Source organism: Mixophyes fleayi, chromosome 9, assembly GCF_038048845.1.
Source record: "Mixophyes fleayi isolate aMixFle1 chromosome 9, aMixFle1.hap1, whole genome shotgun sequence".
NCBI lineage: Eukaryota > Metazoa > Chordata > Amphibia > Anura > Limnodynastidae > Mixophyes > Mixophyes fleayi.
The window spans coordinates 126,047,871-126,068,717 of record NC_134410.1 but is presented as its reverse complement, the minus strand read 5'-3'; the positions used below and the strand labels follow the sequence as shown (position 1 = coordinate 126,068,717).

The 20,847-nt window shown below is 41.4% G+C and overlaps 1 protein-coding gene across 1 annotated transcript; it reads right to left on the bottom strand.

Moving 5' to 3' along the window:
- Nucleotides 1-3,798: 3,798 nt before the first annotated feature.
- Nucleotides 3,799-13,915, bottom strand: LOC142101421 (ficolin-2-like). The gene is made up of 5 exons (XM_075185880.1): nucleotides 13,867-13,915; nucleotides 11,919-12,046; nucleotides 9,859-9,988; nucleotides 9,213-9,347; nucleotides 3,799-4,113 (listed from the first exon to the last, which is right to left on the bottom strand). The coding sequence occupies exons 1-5, from the start codon at nucleotides 13,913-13,915 to the stop codon at nucleotides 3,866-3,868; spliced, it is 690 nt and encodes a 229-aa protein (XP_075041981.1). The 3' UTR covers nucleotides 3,799-3,865.
- Nucleotides 13,916-20,847: the final 6,932 nt, after the last annotated feature.

Genomic DNA, 20,847 nt, shown 5'->3' with positions numbered 1-20,847 from the left:
GAAAAGAAGCTGAATATTTATAGTCTTGTTTTCAACCATGATATTGCAACACCCCAATGGTCATTATTAACCCCAAGTTGGTATTTGAGGCCCACGGGAGATGGTCTGTGATAATGTGATGGATATGTGGGTTACCTTGAGGTGTACCACCGAGGCCTGTGTCTGCTGACCTTCCTCCGATCTTATGGTCACTGAACTCTGCGGCTCCCGACCCCGCATCAGAGAGACAGAGACACCGCCAGACACACAGACAATATGATGCCACACAGTGTCGGAGTGGGGCATGAAGGGCCCACCGGGGAAACCAATGACTGGGGCCCACCTAATACCATGTAGCGCTGCAAAGGGGGTGTTGGGGGGCCTGGTGCACTTAAGGCAGGGGGTTATCATTTTGGACAAATTTTAGACAAATACACAGGCAATACCGTTTTGCACTACTGTTAGGTGCACGCAGCTCTGCCTTCACGAGCAGTACAGAGTGAAGCGGGACTTACCTCCCAACTGCCAGGACAGATTCAGGACAGTTGACAGACTGTCCTGCTCCCTCCTACCTGTTCTTGTCTCTTTCACCACCTGTGGCTGCTGGTGTCTTTAGATCAGCTGCTGCTTGTCTGGATCCTTGTAGGCCCTATTGGAAAAAAAATGAGTACTTGAAATTTAGAAAACTCCAACTATCTCCGGCATTAAATCAACAGCACCCACATTGAATAATTAGGCCTCTCTCCAGCCCCAAAATTAAAGTAAAAGTACTCACATTTGATAAATAGATCTATTTCCCTCCAATCAACCCCAACATTAAATTAACAGCATATACATTTAATAAATTAACCTAATACCCTACCTCTAAACAGCCCCAGCAATAAATTAATAGCATTTACGTTTAACATAAGAATTTCCCGCGACCATCCTCCCCAAGCTCAGCCCCACATTTAATTATAGACCCAAACCACCCCAGCATTAAATTAAAGGTCCCGTCAACCCATTTTAATTTAATAGGTCCCACCCAATAAATTAAAATTTCCCACCAATAAATTAAATTGCCCCACTATCACCCCACAAATAAAATAGCATCCATTAAATAATTAGCCCCCACCTAAACTCCACCTTTAAATTATTAGCCTACCTTTCACCCATGTAATATTAAGACAGCCCCTCATTCCTTCACACCCCTCTTTATAGTTTAGCATAGGCAGCCCCCCTATAGTATAGTATAGGCAGCCCCCCACCCCCTCCCTATAGTTTAGTATAGGCAGGCCTCCCCTCCCTCCATCCCTATAGCTTAGTATAGGCAGGCTCGCTCCTTCCATCCCTATAGCTTAGTATAGGCAGGCTCGCTTCTTCCATCCCTATAGCTTAGTATAGGCAGGCCTCCCCTCCCTCCATCCCTATAGCTTAGTATAGGCAGGCCTCCCCTCCCTCCCTCCATCCCTATAGCTTAGTATAGGTAGGCCTCCCCTCCCTCCATCCCTATAGCTTAGTATAGGCAGGCTCGCTCCTTCCATCCCTATAGCTTAGTATAGGCAGGCTGGCTCCTTCCATCCCTATAGCTTAGTATAGGCAGGCCTCCCCTCCCTCCATCCCTATAGCTTAGTATAGGCAGGCATCCCCTCCCTCCATCCCTATAGCTTAGTATAGGTACGCTCGCTCCTTCCATCCCTATAGCTTAGTATAGGCAGGCCTCCCCTCCCTCCATCCCTATAGCTTAGTATAGGCAGGCCTCCCCTCCCTCCATTCCTATAGCTTAGTATAGGCAGGCTCGCTCCTTCCATCCCTATAGCTTAGTATAGGCAGGCCTCCCCTCCCTCCATCCCTATAGTTTAGTATAGGCAGGCCTCCCCTCCCTCCGTCCCTATAGCTTAGTATAGGCAGGCTCGCTCCTTCCATCCCTATAGTTTAGTATAGGCAGGCTCGCTCCTTCCATTCCTATAGCTTAGTATAGGCAGGCCTCCCCTCCCTCCATCCCTATAGCTTAGTATAGGCAGGCTCGCTCCTTCCATCCCTATAGCTTAGTATAGGCAGGCTCGCTCCTTCCATCCCTATAGTTTAGTATAGGCAGGCCTCCCCTCCCTCCATCCCTATAGCTTAGTATAGGCAGGCTCGCTCCTTCCATCCCTATAGCTTAGTATAGGCAGGCTCGCTCCTTCCATCCCTATAGTTTAGTATAGGCAGGCCCCCCTCCCTCCATCCCTATAACTTAGTAGAGGCAGGCCTCCCCTCCCTCCATCCCTATAGCTTAGTATAGGCAGGCCTCCCCTCCCTCCGTCCCCATAGTTTAGTATAGGTAGAACCCCCTTACCTATAGCTTCTCTGGCCAGCGTCGCTCCGCAGATCAGGCAGACAGGAAGTGATGCCAGACTTCCTGTCTGCCGCACAGCACTGTGGGACCCCATACAGCAACAGGCAGCCTAGCGATTGGCTGCCTGTTGGTGTCCACTGACCACCAATGCTTTTGAGCACTTTCCTCCCCCTCCCTTTTCACAGTGAATTATAATTATGGATCTTGGAAGTGGAACAGCTTATTCAGTATTTCCTTATAACGCTTCCAGTCTTTTATGTGTTTAATATCTCACAGTTCTTGAGTGATGTCCTTGTGCTTTGTGTAAATAAGGATTTTGTGTAACTATATTAGTTTGCTGGTGGTTATGATAAATTAGCTCTCTGGAGTAATAATACAATAATATAATAACAATATAAGAGTAGTACTATACAGGTATAAAGGTGACATACGTGTCTGAGGTGTGATGTTTGCAGCCTTATTTATCTGTCTTTTCTGTTAGTCTCTCCTGGAAACTCACCGACTTCTCTCTATCGCTAGATACTCTGATGTCCCTTTCGCTTCCGTTCTCTTTCTGTCACGCTGACACTGGACACCAGTATATATAAAATTGGAGACTCAGTCCAATAATAATTTTTCATTTCCACTTTGCTTTCTTCTCTTCTTATAGTTGTTCTTAATTAGATAACTATTGCTGCTGCTCTGACAAGCTTTATAATCTTTATTAATACCCCGTTACTCTTATTGTTACCCTTCATTCACGCTCTTCTCGCTGACACCTCCTTCCAGTACTTCACCCTCCAATCACAGTCTCCAGCTCCCTCCTATCAGCTGCCAACTGGCTCCAACTGAGCTCTGCATACTCAAAAACTTGGCTCATGTCATCTCCTTCCACCTCTTATCCCCCAAAGCATGCTGGGAGTTGTAGTTCTCAATCGTAGTTCTGTGTCAAGCTCAGCCAGAGACCAGACGGTACATACGTATTATGTCACATAGTGCCAACAATGTTAATTAAGTGATACCACAGCTCCAGGGTATCACAATATGAATAAAACTGTTTGAAAATCATTCTGTTATCAATTAGAAACTGTTAATTTAAATCAATTTGAATGGACGTCTATTGTAATATAACATGATGTGTGTTTAACTGACTGGCGTTCTGTTGTTGTTGGGATCTTTCAGGGTTTTTTTTTTAGTCATCTTATTTTAGTCTTAGGTTTTCTTAATAACCCTATTATAATAATTGTGGTTTCTCAACCAAGCCATTGCCCAATAGAAGAGCATTAATGATGTTTGTGGGTTATATTTTATGGAAGGCTCTAGGAGGTAATAAACCCACTAATAGTAATGTCTGACTGCGGGGACCAGTGACGCCCAGATGTGACATAAGGGTGACAATGACCTCACAGGAAGGGTAGAATACCAGGATGTTACTGTAAGTACAAGGACATTTATATAGATGCGTATATCAGTATGTGATTTATTCATATAATAACTTGCAGTTATACAATCATCGTTGATTACAGCAGTTATACGTAACATAAAATCAGTTTCATTTGATGTGTGCATTAGAAGCGTCTTTCTGTTTCATTACACGGGTCTGATTTTCATCTCAGACTGTTTGTAGGAGTAATAATGTCCCTTGCCAGTGTACCAGTTAATGCCATCAGCAAAGGAGGCATGTTTTCCAGGAAGGTACAGTCCATTCAGGTTTACATAATGACAAGTTTTATACCACGAGGCTCCCTTGTACACCTGGGCACAATTACTGATATCTGGATCGTTGTCCTGGTCCATAGTGGTGAACTTCATCCCGTTGTGATATGTCAGAGAATCTCCTAAACAAAAATACACTAAGGGTTATATACCAACATACAAAGGTGCTGTCTCCTGCAACGCAGTTGCTTTTTATGCACATATACCTGTAACACCTTAAGTCCTGTGAGTGCTGCTGGAACATAGACAGATAGTGGTCATCTTCTGACCACATGTTCAACCATGCTTAATAATGATCCTAACAGTATTTATAAGATCATTATCGAGCATTCTAGGCAACAATGTGGAGATACAGAGCCAATTACCCAATATATCCTGTTCCATCATAACTTTGTGGCTCACTTATAATTCATCCATCGTATGTGTCCAGGTTACAGTTCATTGAGCACCAACCTCCACCGCGCAGTTCCAGCCACTATCAGATATTAATGTGATTGAATATAGACGGAGCCAGGGCCGGACTGGCCATCTGGCACTTCTGGCATTTGCCAGAAGGGCCGATGGCTGTGTGGGCCGGTCCAGTGCGCGGTCCGGTACCCTGCGCCGCGATCGATCATGTATTTGTATACCCCCGCACTCACTCAAATTTTTTTTTAAATCCTTTTTTTTTTCTATTTGCAAAGGGGGTGGGGGGGGCGGCTCCGGCGCCGCGATCATGTGAGTATACAAATACTCACATGATCGCGGCTCCGGCGTCCACCCCCCTCCCTTTTTTTGCACTGTGATTCAGTGAGGAGCGGCGCCCGGAAGAAAGAAGAAAGGAGAGAAGAGAGAAAAGAGAAGACATACAGAGGTAAGTGAAAGAGAGTAGAAGCGAAGAGAGAGGCACAGGGGGATGATAAAGGGGGAAGGGGTAAAGGCACAGGGGAATCGAAAAAGTGGGACTAAAAGGCACATAGGAATAAAAAAGGGGAAATAAAAGGCACATGGGATTGCAAAAGTAGGAATAAAAGGCACAGGGGAATGCAAAAGTGGGTATAAAAGGCACAGGGGAATGCAAAAGTGGGAATAAAAGGCACATGAGAATGAAAAAGGGGGGATAAAAGGCACATGGGAATGCAAAAGTAGGAATAAAAGGCACAGGGGAATGCAAAAGTGGGTATAAAAGGCACAGGGGAATGCAAAAGTGGGAATAAAAGGCACATGGGAATGAAAAAGGGGGGATAAAAGGCACATTGGAATGCAAAAGTGGGAATAAAAGGCACAGGGGAATGCAAAAGTGGGAATAAAAGGCACATGAGAATGAAAAAGGGGGGATAAAAGGCACAGGGGAATGAAAAAGGGGGGAGAATAGGCACGGGGAATGAAAAAGGGGGCATAAAAGGCACAGGGGGATGAAGAAGGGGGCATAAAAGGCACAGGGGGATGAAGAAAGGGGGAGATAAAAGGCACAGGGGGATGAAGAAAGGGGGGGTAAAAGGGACAGGGTGATGAAGAAAGGGGGGATAAAAGGCACAGGCGGATGAAGAGGGGCAAAAGCAGCATGGTAGAATGTGATGAAGGGGGAAAAAGTAGCATGGAGGGCGCAGTGCGATCATAAGGGGGCACAGTGTGGTGTGATGAAGGGGTACAGTAATGTGGCAATGTACTGTGTGTGAGGTAGATGGTGGCTAATTAATGGGTGCTATTTTGTTTTCGGGGTAATGGTGGGGCAATGTAATAGTGGGGACTATTAATTTAAGATGGGGTGGTTTGGGGGCTATTGAATGTGGCGGTGAGTTTGGGGAGAATGAGGTCTATTTATTAAATGTGACTAAGAATTTAATGGCAGTGATGGTTGCAGGAAATGGGTATATTTATAAAATGTAAATACTATTAATTTATTGCTGGGGCTGTTTGCAGGGAGGGAAATAGGTTTATTTATTAAATGTGAATACTATTATTTTGATGTTGGGGCTGTAGTGATGCCTAATTTTAAAACGTGGGTGCTATATTGATTTAACAGCTGTGCTGCTTGGAGTTTTCTAAATTTCATGTACCCATTTTATTTCCAAATAGGGCCCCCAATATTCCAGGATCCAGACAAGCAGCAACTGATCTAAAGACACCAGCAGCCACAAGTCAGGTAGGAGAGAGCAGGACAGTCTGCCAACTGTCCTGAATTTGGTGGGTGACTGTCCCGCTTAGTCAGGATTTGGTCTGACTGCAAGGACAGTTGGGAGGTATGTCCCACTTCACATTGTACCGCTTGTGAATGCAGAACTGTGTGCACCTAACAGTAGTGCTCACAGTTTTGCCTGTGTATTTGTTGAAAATGTGTCTAGTAACCATATTACATATAGGAGCCCCCTGTCTTAAGTGCCTAGGCTTCCCCCCCCCCACCCCGAGCCTTAATCCAGCTCTGGTTAGCAGGAGGAATCTGATAGTTGCTCCCAGTCCCCGGACAAGACAAAGCCTGCAGAGCAAGCAGAGGAGCTCTAAATCTCATGAGATTTATTAATCTTATGAGACTTAGAGCTTCCCTGCTCACTCTACAGGAAGTTCCCATCCTGATGGATGTCAGAAGCATAGATAAGTACAGTGGACTAGGGTGTTATAATGTGTTTCTGGGGTGGGGTGTGGCGTGATGTGGGTGGGGAGGGCCTGATAAATGTAATGTTTTATTATAATGTATATATCAATACCCCATGTCGACCACGCCTCCAACATAATGTGGCCACACCCTCGCAGCATCACCAACAGAGGTGGGCCTGTATGCTTCAAATGCCAGGGCTGATTTTAAGTCCCAGTCCGGCCCTGGACGGAGCTTTTGCAAGATAGAGGTAATGATATATGAAATGTTTACATGTCACACTCTCACTCTCTCTGCAAACTATACATGCAGAGATTTGGAGAGACATTATTATATTATAGTCCCAGATTGCTGTGATTGCCTCAAAATAATGTGAAGATTCAATTGGAGCATGTAGGGTATGATTAAGGATTTAGACTGCCCTAGGCTAATGTGCTCATAACGCACCTTCACCAGGGGTGCACGCAGGATTCCCCCATCCAAAAAAATAAGTAATAAAAGCGAGAGAGCTGCTGCGCATGCTCCAGCGCATGCGCAGCAGCACTGTACTATACAGAAGCCGCTGTGTGGTCAAAGAAGCGTCCGCGGTGGTGCTGTATACAATAAAGCACCGCCGCGGACGCTTCTTTGACAGCGCCACGGCTGCTATATAGTGCAGTGCCGCTATGTAGGGGCACTTCTTTAGCGGAGGGGTTTCTGGAGACCCAGAAACCACCCCCCCTGCGTGCGCCCCTTTTCACCCTCACCTTCCATGCCAGGCTAATGTGCTGTAACTAAAATGAACTCGTCCCTAATTTAAACTCTGGCTTCCTCCTGTCCCCACCACCAGCACCAATGTTTACAATCGCTTATTTACGAAAATTAACTCCACTTAGCTTTTTTAAAAGGTACAAGGCAATCTGTGTCACTTATTTTATTAGAATCAGAAGTGTATGACGGAACAGAGGAGTGAATGAGCGCTACTGTGAGATAAGTCATTTTTGTTTCATGTTCTATACTTACTTTAGGGAGCAACTATTCTTTTATATTTTAATATTAATTTCCTTTTCTACCTCTCCCTGTCACAATTTAGCCCCACCTAAAATTTTTCGCCCCCTCCCCCCAAAAGCCTTGCACGCTAGGCTGCAGACTAGTTAGCCTATTGGATAATCAGGCCATGGGGGAATGTGGACATCAGACTACCTGAGGACGTTGATAAGTCAGTGTCTGCCACTGTATTAATTGAACGCCTTGTGATCAAGTCAAACATCCAAATATGTTGAGAATCTGGCACAGAAAGTTGTGGTAAAAAGGGGGCTGTGCCCACGGTGTAAATGTGGTGCCCCAAAATCTGAGTACCCTGGGGTGTATCTATATGTTTTTAATTTGTTAATTTAATTTGTTAATTGTTAAAAGTGTTTATAAAGATTTAAAAAACATATATATATTTTCTTTAGGGAGAAGTGACAGTTGGGAGTGGTTGGTGGTTGCCGGGAGTAACAGGAAGGAGGAGTGTGTGGCATAGCAACAAGTCCACTAACTTTGGTAATAACTGTGAACTCCCAGAAGGCAGTGGGAAGAGGAAAGTTCTAGACTTCTGAGGGAGAGAGATCCCTGTGTCTACATAGACTGAGAGAGATCCCTGTGTCTGCATAGACTGAGAGAAAAGAAGATAAGAAGTGAGCCAAAGAGAGGTGTGAGTAAAAAGGAAAGTACTGAAAACAAATAAGCAGTATAGAGATCTGTGACATCACACTAAACAGACTGAGCTATGTACTGAGAACAGTGTGAGAGGAGAGAAAATAGAGAGGTCTGTGAATACACACAAAAGAGACTGTGTAATACAAAAGATCATCAGCTTATTTGGCGTGAAAAAGTAATTTATGGGCCCCAACCACGTGCAGCACTTCTACTAAATTCCTGTGCACAGTTCAACCCAGGACTGAGTGTAAAATATGGTAACGTTACCAGGGATAATATTGGTGCACCAAATGTTTTAGTTAAATGTTAATGTTAAGTGATTTACCTAAAATTGATTTATTGTTATTGAAGATTTTATCGCAATTGTGCTCTATGTTGATCAAATGAATATTTTGTTATTACCATTGAGTTGAAGGGGTCAGTGGCGCGGTGGCTTACAAAAATTATCTTTACCGCATTATTAATAAACCCAAGTTATTTGACCTATCCTTGTCCCTCTCATTGAAGTATTTATCTCCTGACCACCGGATGTCCGAATAAAAAAGAACCTGAATCGTGTCTGGAGGACAAGGTAAGGGAAGGAACTCCCATCAGTACTCGGCCACCACATAAAGGGCCAATTTGCAGACAGTTGGTTATATAATATAATAATCCAGCCAAACAGAATCATGATTGGCTCAAGTGATGTAATCAATCACACATACAGGTTGTCACTGACAGAACAATTGTTATTCAGACAATGATGTGGACAATAAGATAATAGATTTGGGCCCACACCAAAAGCTATGTTGGTTAAATGTATAAAATTATCACACCGGCCAACCAGATCCAGCCACGTGTCACACATGACTGCCGTTCTTTTAACCCCCACTGTAATTGCTTTATATATCGCTGTCACATTAATACACCACTATTGTTCCTTAACACACACAAGTTATCATTCATTTGCACAACACTGTGGCTCCTTACCTGCATCACCACTCAGAAAGGCTCCAAGGATCAATTTGTATTTCTCAGATTCTCCCATAACTTTGAAAGATTTGTATTTGGCAAAATATTTTTTGTAATCAAAGTCTTGCAGATCAACACGTAGTTCCCATGTACCTGCAATAAGAGGAAAATAATTCATTTAAAAATTGTTTTCTGAGCAGATCTAACATGTGTCTCCTTTCCCCTCCTCATATTACAGCCCCTGTCACATGCAGGCTTGTCATCACACATCACTCATCTCCAAATATACTGCTGGGGACCCTGCTCCTTCCACTAAATAACTCTCACCTAGAGTCTATATATGCAGCTGAGAGAGATCCATGGGTCGTCAAGTGTGGACAGCCAGGTGACTATAACTCCTTAAGCTATTGGGGTAAGGGACAGATGATGTGGTAAACCTGCCTGGCATTTATTTACTGTGTGTACATAATATTTCAGTGTTGTTTGTATGACAATAAATATACTGTTGTATTTTTCTAACTGCATTTGTCTGAGTGACTATACGAATCCTAGAAGGTACTGGGTAGACTTCGCTGGCATAGGAAGGCACCCGTGGGTGGCCAGCCAGCGTGAAGTGGGTATCATTGGGCCAGAAAACCCGGTATCTTCACAACCTAATCATTACCTGATGATGTTAATGTGCAAAGATTGTCATTCCCCAGCCAGAACTCAGTCAGTCGGCTGCCAAACCCCGTCTTATAGGACTTCCAGTCACGCAGGAAATCAACTGAACCATCGTAACGTTTCTGAAATACCTATATTAAGAAAATGAGAGAGGGAATGAGTCCTAAAGCTACACAGTGGTGACATTTGTCAGGATTCAAACCCAGGGAATCTACAGTTCTAGAGTACATCACTGAATTTGGCCTGTTAGGTACTACACCTTTGCTCCAAACCTACTGTGTTTCGTTAATTATTTTTGCAACTAAACAAGTCTGCTACTGACTACCAATCAGTTTCCTAATCATTACTTTCTGTCTGTTCCAAACATCGGTTTTATTTAATCGAAGGGTTGATGAACATTGTAAAACACTTTCGATCCATAAGAATTAACTTTAGACTGCATTATGAGTATATATCTCAGTTTTTCTTGCATTACGAACACATTGGCTAATAGATTGAGAGTAAGGGATGCATTGCTTATAGTATATTCATTTTTATTTTGTCAACTACTGTTTATATAGGCTATATGGCCTTATAAGTCTTTTGATTAAGTAGCCACAAAAGTGTATCTTAAAATAAACTAAAGAAGCTTCAAGAATACTCTTATATGTGCCTTCATTAACCTGACTGTCAGTGTAAGTTTTAAAAATTGACATATATTACAGCAGATACCTGGTGAATAGATTAAGTTATGTACACTGAGATAAGACTGCCCCAATGGACAGGGCTGCCAGCAGAAATTTTGGGGCCCTGCCCACCTCCTTGATCCAGCGGATCCAAGGGTGTAGTGAAAACCATGACACCTGGAGCAACAATATACCGCCCAGACCCCCCAGGCCTTCCCACATGTCCATCAGTCCTCACCGCATGCCCCACAGACCATATGCCCTTTTCAAGAGAGAGAGAGAGGCTGGTCATTTGATGAACACAGCACAGATACTGAGAGGGAGAGAGAGAGTTATCATGTATATTGCACTGACTGTGGGAAATGTTTTACTAGTATTACTACCAGCCCAGAGACGGCCTTTGTTCAGGGGAAGCATCCTGATGAACACCCTGTGAGGTTCTGCTACAGTGGGCACATAACATTAATATCTACCCCACATATTATAAATAATACCCCACCCATAACAATAATACCCACTCTTAACAATAATACCCACCCTACATATTATAAAAGAAAACATACACTCTGCATTAATCACCCCATGTCACTTAACCATCTTCCAAAGCAGATGGAAGGAGCCACATGTACAGAGGGGAGGGATGAGGAAGACAGGCTAGAGGAAGGGAAGTAGGAGGAAAGGGGATTACTGGGATGGAAGAAGAGAGGTGGAGGATGGGAGACAGAGGGAAGGGGAGGGGCAAGAAAGGAAGCCAGCTCATTGGTGGCTGGTCTTGGGAGAGGAGTCAGACACCAATGAGTTTCCTCCTGCACTCTTTAATGTTACACAACCCTGCTGCAATTTCAAACCTGAGGCCCCACTCAGAAAGAATGAGAACCTTAACGGATTATTGAAAATAAAATAAAAACCACTGGCCTCGGACAGTGGACAACCTTGTTAGTCCGGGCCCCATACAATGGTACCTCGCATGCCCTACTGATGGTGGCCCTGATGGAGGTCTGAAGTACACAGATTTATTCATTTAGCAGTCAGACTGAATGACCTGACTGCAAGTGGCCATCATGTCCTTCGTCTGTCCAAAGACTGTGGTTTAATTTCAAGCTTCTCTCAACATTGCACCATCACAGGTGCCGACAAGGTGACCCCTGAACCCGCCAAGTGATCCTTGTGGATTATCCTAGTTGATGGCAGGGATGCTTATTGGGGAAATGTTACAATCACTGTGACTCCTACATCTGAATTGCTATAATAAATATTACTAGTGTCACTTATAGCCTTGTATCGTGTTGTAAGCAGGGTTCAGTTGTGGTTTAATGGGATTTTTTGAAGACCTAGAACCTGAATGTATGACCTGTTTACAGGCGTGAAATATAGAGATTTCTGCAGACAGACTTACAATCCAGCCTCCGCCATCAGTGTGCATATCACACAGGACTCTCAGTGGGGTCTTCCCATCCGGGTATATTGTGTACCAGTCACTGAGAGATAGTCCACGTTTCTGCAGCTCCTTACAGTTCCTGGCAGCTGAGAGATAGGAAGCAGAATATTACAGTGTAGGAGAAATAATCTCCTGGGTGACTAATATAGATCATTCTATTGACTTCACTCCTGTCAAAGACCCTAAGCGTCTAAATATAATGCCAGGAAATTGGGCTCCCTTGCCTCTTCTTATACCTTGGATTTAAGGATGGTTTTTCAGTAGTGTCCCCTCTCGTACTAGACAATTCCTGGGTAGACTGGACTGCACAAGAAGCTCAGTCTTAGTTTCGGACAGAACTTGTAAAGGTCAAGCTACTGTAGTTTTGAAAATTAAAACTTGGACAGCCATGTGACCTGACGCTCTCTGAGACCATAACATCTGTATCATTAATTACTTTTAAAACCCATATAAAGTAACTTAAATGAAGTAATCCCAACTTGCCCTGTTCATTTGAGTATATAAGGAGTTTACATTCATGGGAAAATACTAGGACACATGGGAGCCCTCTATTTGGTAGATATCGTTACAACTTTTGTCCTTGTTGACTGATGGCTGCCGTGACTGGCCTCTATTAATGAGCCTAGTATTGTCTTCAGATTTACCAGCCTCTTTCCCCGTATGGTATACCTGGTACTGGTATTCACTGGTACTCCTTAGCCAAAAGTCTAAGCAGATAGCAATATATGATTTTTACAGAGTTGTTTGCAGTTCTGCCGAATGAAACTGTTACAAATCAGCTACCAAAAGAGCAAACAAACATAGGTGCTGGTTCAAGGCAGGTGAAGATCAGGCAAGGTGTATACAAGTGAAGGTTGGTACACAGGAAAACACAGAAAATCCCATAGTCAGAATACCCAGGAATATATACCTGTAATAGACCACGATATGTAGGTTAAGACTTATATACAAATGTAGACAACTTAAAATAAGATACCCAAATGTACGCATATCTCTAAAAGGTGCAGACTGCAAGTAGGTGACATTGTCTGTCTATGCAGTGAGCAAAGTCGTTATATTCTAAATTGCTTGCTGTTAGGATATTGTGAATGCCTCATTAACTTAGGGTGTGTTTTTCTCCTGATCTTATTTGGCCTTGGAGTTTAAAACTGGCTTTTGTTCTATGTATTCTTTGTCAGTGGTGAAAGTCACTCTGGACTCCTGAACATCCTTCTTTTTGAGATTCTTCAGTTACCAATTTCTGCTTCAACTCTGACTCTGAACATTGGCAAACAGCACAATTGCTCCATGCTTTCTGTTCATTCAGTTTACTTTGAATTCTTCTGTGAGTTTTGCAGCTTGAACATAAAACTGCTTGTCTGCTGACTAGGAATTAAATCTTTCTACATCACTATGCCTGCTGATACTGCACTGAGGGGCTCTGGGCTCATCTCAGTTGCGATTGGATATCCTCCATTTCCAAGATTGCATCTGTGAGTAATATTGTCTATTATCAGAACTGTTATTATATTGTTTGAAATACTACAGTTTGCCAGTGTCTCTAAAAATCTTTATTACTACAGCTTTTTGAAACTACCATTACTAGTGACTTTTTTGTGCTCATTAATCAGCTGCAAGCTGTGTGTCCTCTGTATCTGATCATTGGTTACTCTAGATGTTTTCTACATATTCAAAATAAAACTTCTCTCCTGCCTGTTTTTTACCTTGAATTATATAACATTTGTCTTTTTATACAATAGTTGGTCACAGCATGGACTGAAGCTACCAACAGGCCTTTATCTTAGAACAGGTCAAACCAGTGACTGGAGACTTTTTAGCATATGTACCTTTTATACAGAAAACTAAAACTTAAATACTTTTAAAAAAAAAATGTAATCACAGAAATAGATATTCCAGAAAAACTCACCATACGCAGATTCGGGAGAGGCCGGGTCTCCCTTATCACCTGCAGACATAACAAAATGTAGACAATGATGAATAACACGGAGATAAAGGTGACAGCATTTCAAAAGCAGTAGTGGGTGTTAAATTGAATTAGTGAAAATTGGCAAACATTTCCTGGTAATTGTAGTGGGTACTAAAATAATTTAAAAAAATCAATGCAAATATTAACTTATTATTATACTAAAAGAAATATAGATAACAGTTTCATATGATTGAATAAAACTGAGTATCCAAATTTCCGTCTAATAAACAGTATTTAATGGTGCACAACTGGAATACTTGGACATGTGTAAAACATATTAACAGTTTAAATAAAATAAAATAAATGACTGTCCCATGTGTCTCTTTCTTGTAATGTTAGTGGTCATTAGCCACATGAAGTTATTGTAAAGTTATTGACAATACGTTTATTCTTCCACAACGTCTTCGATCCAACTGCATCAGAGTTTTTGTATATTTTTAAAATTATTCTTCACTTGGGGTTTTAATATTTAGCTTTTAATGAAATTACATAAATATTTAAAACACGTTAACCCGTGCATGATACTCATGCATTCTAGTCAAATCAAGCTACTTAAGGTGTTAAAAAGGTTCTTGTCATGCATTTGGGCGATAGCCCAGGCCTCAACCACCAACCACTCCCCACTGTCACCCCCGGCAACCACCAACCACTCCCAACTGTCACCCCCGGCAACCACCAACCACTCCCCACTGTCACCCCCGGCAACCACCAACCACTCCCAACTGTCACTTCTCCTTCAAGAAATATATATATATATTTTTTTAAAATCTTTATAAACACTTTTAACAATTAACAAATTAAATTAACAAATTAAAAACATCTTAGTATACCAAATTTCAGCCCTTTCTGAATTTTTTTTTCCACACACACTAAGAATTTAGTAGGTCAGTGTATAACTCCGCCCAGCAGGTGGCGCTGCAGCTTGGTTTTATTTTTCCCACACACAGACAGACTAACACACGCCACTAGACATTTATATTATAGATTAATTCAATAAAAGTTATTACATTTTATAAGTGTCTAAGTATTCCAGTTCTGCGCCATTAATTAGGCGACCTCTTATTTTCTCATGTGATGCTGACTAGGTGGCCAAGGTAGCATCTCCCCCAATTGTTATTTACAATATAGCTTATTTAATTAGATATTGGGGGATTTCGGATACAAGGTAATCCCCACTATGTTGTACTATTTAATTTTTTTTCGGTGGCATCTAAAAAACAGCAAAGTAATAATGTTATTATTAATTATTATTATTACTTTTATTATTTATATTTCACAGTGCTGTAAAATGTGGACATGAAACAAACATTGGTTACAGTACAGGAAATGCAAAAGAAAATACAAGGCGCCAGGGCCCTTGTCACGAGAGCTTACAATCTACTTACACATTTAAAGTATCCCAGCATCAAAATGTATTACATCACACTTTACCTTTTGGTCCTTGTAGCCCTTGAATACCCAGATCTCCTGCATTAAAATGACATATAACAATGAGCAGTAATAATTTCATATACAAATACCAGTGTTTATACTGTTGTACATGAAGTGAGGGGCGCTCACCTCACACTCAGTACTCAGTCACACTCCTGGTATATTTTATATATTTTACCCTGTTTTAGTTTTGTCTTCTCCTAGGGGATCTCAAGTCCCCACACACTGGAATATGATGGCTAACTTTTGGATCTACGTCTGAACATTCATCCTGATGTTGATTTAGAATTATGGATGCATATATACACCATACTGGCCAACTCTCCGGGAATGTCCGGGAGACTCTGGAAATTCGGGTCGGTCTCACGGATTCCCAGGAGAGCAGGCAAGTCTCCAGCATCCCGAACCTGCCTAGCCTAAATGACGCAATTTGCGGTGAATCGCGTCATTTCCCCACAACAAAACGCCATTTTCATCGTGGTGGGGGCTAAAATGACACGTTTGGACGCGCTCCGCCCCCTCCCGCTCTCTAGTAACGCCCCTGTGAGGAAACGGGTTGCTACTGGATTGAGAACTTTGTATTCATCACCAGTTTCTCACGGTTTAAGGTACTTTTTAATCCTTGGCCCAGTCTAAGTATATACAGTACACCAGAGCATCGGTGTATTATGTGTATTATTATTTCATGTTATTAGGTACATTTTGCCCATACTATTACCTGCGATATTGTATGTAGTATAAATATAAACAATATTGCCATACTGTGTAAAAATATCAGAACAACAGCAGTCATTTTGCTTGTGCTAGCTAATGTAATTACCATTTGTCTCAAATGTCTATTGTATGGGGTGCAGCTGAGATGTGGTTTGTAATCAGAACAATGTCTGAGTTAACTAGTTGGCAGCCCATGTTAATTAGCTAGGTCAACAGGTAACCTGATAGGTAATGAGGTTAGAACTTCTAATGACATGCAATGTGCCTCCACGGTAATATATTGGTTGAAATAGCATGGGGAAATGTATCAATATAAATGTAATTGTATCAAAAGGTATCACAGACTTATATTGTGTAACCCTGCTGATATCATGTGTCAAAAGTCTTATTGTTCCATGTAAGCGTGCAGTGTCATTCCTTGATGTACTATTGTAACCCCATGTGTAGTGTATCCAGCCAAAACAGCTAATTGAGTCAAGCCATTCTATTGTCTAATCAAGGTAACAGGGACAGTATGTCTAGTAGCTAAATTGTTGACTGGGAGACCCCTTCTGTAAAGGGGAGGTTTGAGACATTTGACCCTACTTCCTGTGGATACAGAAAATAAGATAGGGTGAGGAGAATGCGAGGAGAGCGATTGGAGTTTGGAGGATCCTGGTGTAGAAGACATCAGTGAAAAGGACTCTGGGCCAGGCATTGTGGTGCCGCTGGAGGGAACCCTACCAGGACAGGGTTGGTGTGAGCTAGTAACCCAGGCTAGGAGACACCATAACTGTTTTGCTAAATGGTAGTGGTAATATTGCTGGAGGATACATGCTACCATTTACCCTGTAACTTGTGAACGTCTTGTGGTGTTGTGCTGTCGTAATAAAGACTTATTTTGGATATATCCTGGTCTACCCGAGTGAGTTGTATCCCACAGAGGGTAACTTCCATCCCAGCTAAGGGTGGTATCCTCACAGCCCTTCTCCCGGAATACACTTGCTGAAAGTTGGCAAGTATGATATACACAAGATTTAAAGCTCCACAGCTCCACATAAATTAAGTGTAACCCAAAATAAATAAGTAGAAACATTTTTGCTATTTGCTGTAGTTTAGTGGGAGTCACCAGACAATATCTAATCAATTTCTTACAAAAACAAAGTTACCCTACAGGTGCGGAACACTACATTCCCGAGTGCCATAGCAAAATCTGGGGGCAAGTGGGGTCCTTTTGTCTCAATTAATTTCTGTTTGGGCTAGACAGGCCCCGCCCATTTCCTCTGATGTCATCGAGTCTGTGCTATGTGATCAGCGAGTAATTTCTTTCTCCCCAGAACCCTTTCCAGCCACGGTCTATCTGCAGTGCGACTCCCACTTGCCCTTAGCGGTGAACGGTTTAAAGTATTGGACCATTCACACAATATGATTGTTATCAAGGATGATAAGTAGTGATTACAAATTGTCACCGACCTTTTTTCCCGGGTGGCCCAGCTACTCCTGTGCTGCCCGGAGGTCCTAAAAATAAAACATGATGCATAACAACAGAATTATAATGAATGTATAAATAATACATAATATTGACAATAACTCACAATACCGCCACAAGCTGTGAATGTATATAATGAACTATAGATATAAGTTACTTGAACTTTTTTCCATAATCCAAACATTTTATTAGCACATTTTAAGTAAGCTGGTTACATGTTACCGTAATAAAGATCTGCTTGTGAGCGTTTGTTAACTGTAAATTGTATTTAAAAGTTACATTTAAAAATAAACCCCAAGTGCAAGCTATTGTTTAATGCTAAATCCCTTCCATGCAAATAGTAACAAACCACAGGATTACAATGCCCAGGAGTCCCCTGGTTTGGGTGATAAACACCATGCAGACACACAGGACAATTGTTTATCCAGGTTCCATAGCCTGGAGAAGTTTCAATACAAATTTGCTCTCTGCTAGGTTGTCCAACAGCAGCTGATTGGATAACTCACGGCTCTAGTAACAGCTTGGCCAATCTGATACAGTGGTCTGAACTTTACTGTACCTGAATTATATATACTGTGACAGACCCTTCTGTCCTCAGTCTAATTGCCACTTAAAGTAATCAATATGCTGCTGGATCCCTATAGTAGAAGCATGAACTGGTAATACCGACCTCTCTCTCCTGGAAGTCCACGTTCTCCTTTATCACCTTGGGCTCCCGGAATCCCAGGACATCCTTTAAGGATGGTCAACGCTTCTGCACCAGTTGACAAGTCAATAAAACAAACACAATGTGAACAATGAATATAAACTTTTAAAGATTTACACCTTTAGACTTTTATGTATTGGTTTGTACATATTCTTCTGCAACTTTTACCAACTTTTTCTCTTCTGGACTATCTCTGTGCTTCTCAGCCACACCCTTATATCCTCAGGATGAGTTACACAAGAAAGCTGCTCTCTGCACACAACTGTGCCCAATGCAGAGAGGGCAATAGAGATGGTGTATCCCAGGAGAGCGACAAAATAAATCTTATTATATAAATACATGGCTGGAAAGCACAGAAGGAAGCCAGAATGATGAAGCAATGCACTTAGTAAAAGTTGTGGGAGGATATTTACAAGCCAATACATTAAAGTAGTGTTAAGGTGGTAAAATAATTTAAGCATAGACAATATTCAAGTAACTGATGTTTAAACAAATATTTAGATACTAATCACTGCTGGAAAATAGGCCTACTAGACTTAGAAAGAAATTAGCAGCATCTCCAACATATCTGGTTATATGCAGGTAAGTGTTTGCTCCATAGGTAGCTAAGGTGAAATGAGGTCTAGGAAGCCACGGAAAATCTCACAGCGACTCACCTGAGCAGGTGTCCTCAGCGTTACCGAGAGTGGTGACCAGCAAGAAGACAATAAGCGAAGAGGACAACATTACAGATACAGGGACTCTGATCCTTCTATCACTTACAGTAACTTTCCTATCTTATAGTGATTTGTGTGAAGAACACATTCACTATTTATAGGCTGATAAGAGCTTATTTCCATAATTCACCTTTTATGTTGCACATGCACTATGGAGATTATTACTCAAGCTATATAAATATATACAATGCCAGGTAACTAAGACATCTAAACCCTATAACAAAAATAATTCTTTCCTGTTATCGACAAACACAACTAGATGCCAGCTGCCAGTGTTAATAATGACAAGGTGACTGCCATCAGGATGTTAGATCAACACAAACAAGTTGTCTTAAAGGTAGACTTTAAATATAAATATAGAAGATAATAAAAATATAAAACATATTTTTCCCAATGGATACACGCATATTAATAATAATTTCATTATTACTTGAGGTGTACCCATTATTAAAAGTGTGTCTGCTTGAGTGAACGCCGTATATGGTATGTATCAAAAATACTAATGATAAGTATATATAATCATGGAACGAACATACATAAATATAAATAAATACTGGCTCTATTTATAAGCCATTGTGTATGTAAAAGATTTTCCACCCATACTTTTAGATATACTCTTAGATATATGTAAAAAATCTGAAACACATAGTATACATGTGTATATACATGGGGCAGCATGGTGGCTTAGTGGTTAGCACTTCTGCCTCACTGCACTGGAGTCATGAGTTCGATTCCCGACCATGGCCTTATCTGTGTGGAGTTTGTATGTTCTCTCCGTGTTTGCGTGGGTTTCCTCCGAGTGCTCCGGTTTCCTACCACACTCCAAAAACATATTGATAGGTTATTTGGCTGCTATTAAATTGACCCTAGTCTGTGTGTCTGTGTGTATGTGTGTTAGGGAATTTAGACTGTAAGCTCCAATGGGGCAGGGACTGATGTGAGTGTGTTCTCTGTACAGCACTGCGGAATTAGTGGCACTCTATAAATAGACGATAATACCTCAATATAAAAAGCTTTTTCATTCTTGTTTTTACTTCTTTTTTTAATCCAAAACTAAAGGGAATATTAAAAATTTGTGCATGGTGGAGTCCATTCAGTTTGTGTGAGTTTTAAATTATATGTGTTCAAATTAAGGTGTTTAACAAAGTCTAGTGGCTAATTATATCTCCCAAGCTAAATAATAATTAATCAATGTAAATACTATAGAGCACTATGTTCATCTCCTAAGGGCAACCCCATTTGTAATATTCTACCCCACACATGTATAGGTTGGCAATACTAGGGGCAAATATAGTGCCCATGGTCGTTCCCAGTGTCTTTAAATAAAAAGTTTTGTCAACAATAAAATAATTGTGTGTAAGTATAAACAAAATAAAGTCAAGAAGAAAATCACATTGCCCATCCAAGAACCCACTATCCCATATTACAAACAGTATCAAAGCCTACTTGACGACAAATATGGGTATATAATGCTTCATCATCAAGCAAAAAGAATCCAGAAGTAGTATATTACTGTATATTTCCAATAATATTCAATATGTGCTTAATGTCATAGATTCAGATTATCAGAAAGGCAACATGACCTTAGCAAAAACTCATACACGTAAAATGACAGGTTAGAAGATTAGGGACCTATAATGATATCATTGGATGACCTTGAAGAGGGTTCAATGTTTTATGAAAGTGACAGATAATGGGAGTGACAGGATACTTAATAACCAAAAGTGGTATTCTTCTTTGGATATCGCACTCTTGGTCAATGCAACCTCTAAAACATTTTTCAACATCACTTGTTGAAATTTCTTTGTGGGATCAAAAGACGGACATTGATAGAAATCCCTATCTTCCTATTGTTTCATAGCCTCTTTGATGTAATCATCCCTATT

Coding starts and splice junctions, on each gene's coding strand:
- LOC142101421 (XM_075185880.1), bottom strand. CDS start 13,915: ATGTCTGCAGGTGATAAGGGAGACCCGGCCTCTCCCGAATCTGCGTAT. Junction 12,047..13,866: donor CTCTCCCGAATCTGCGTATG/GTGAGTTTTTCT, acceptor CCTATCTCTCAG/CTGCCAGGAACTGTAAGGAG. Junction 9,989..11,918: donor CTGATGGCGGAGGCTGGATT/GTAAGTCTGTCT, acceptor TTCTTAATATAG/GTATTTCAGAAACGTTACGA.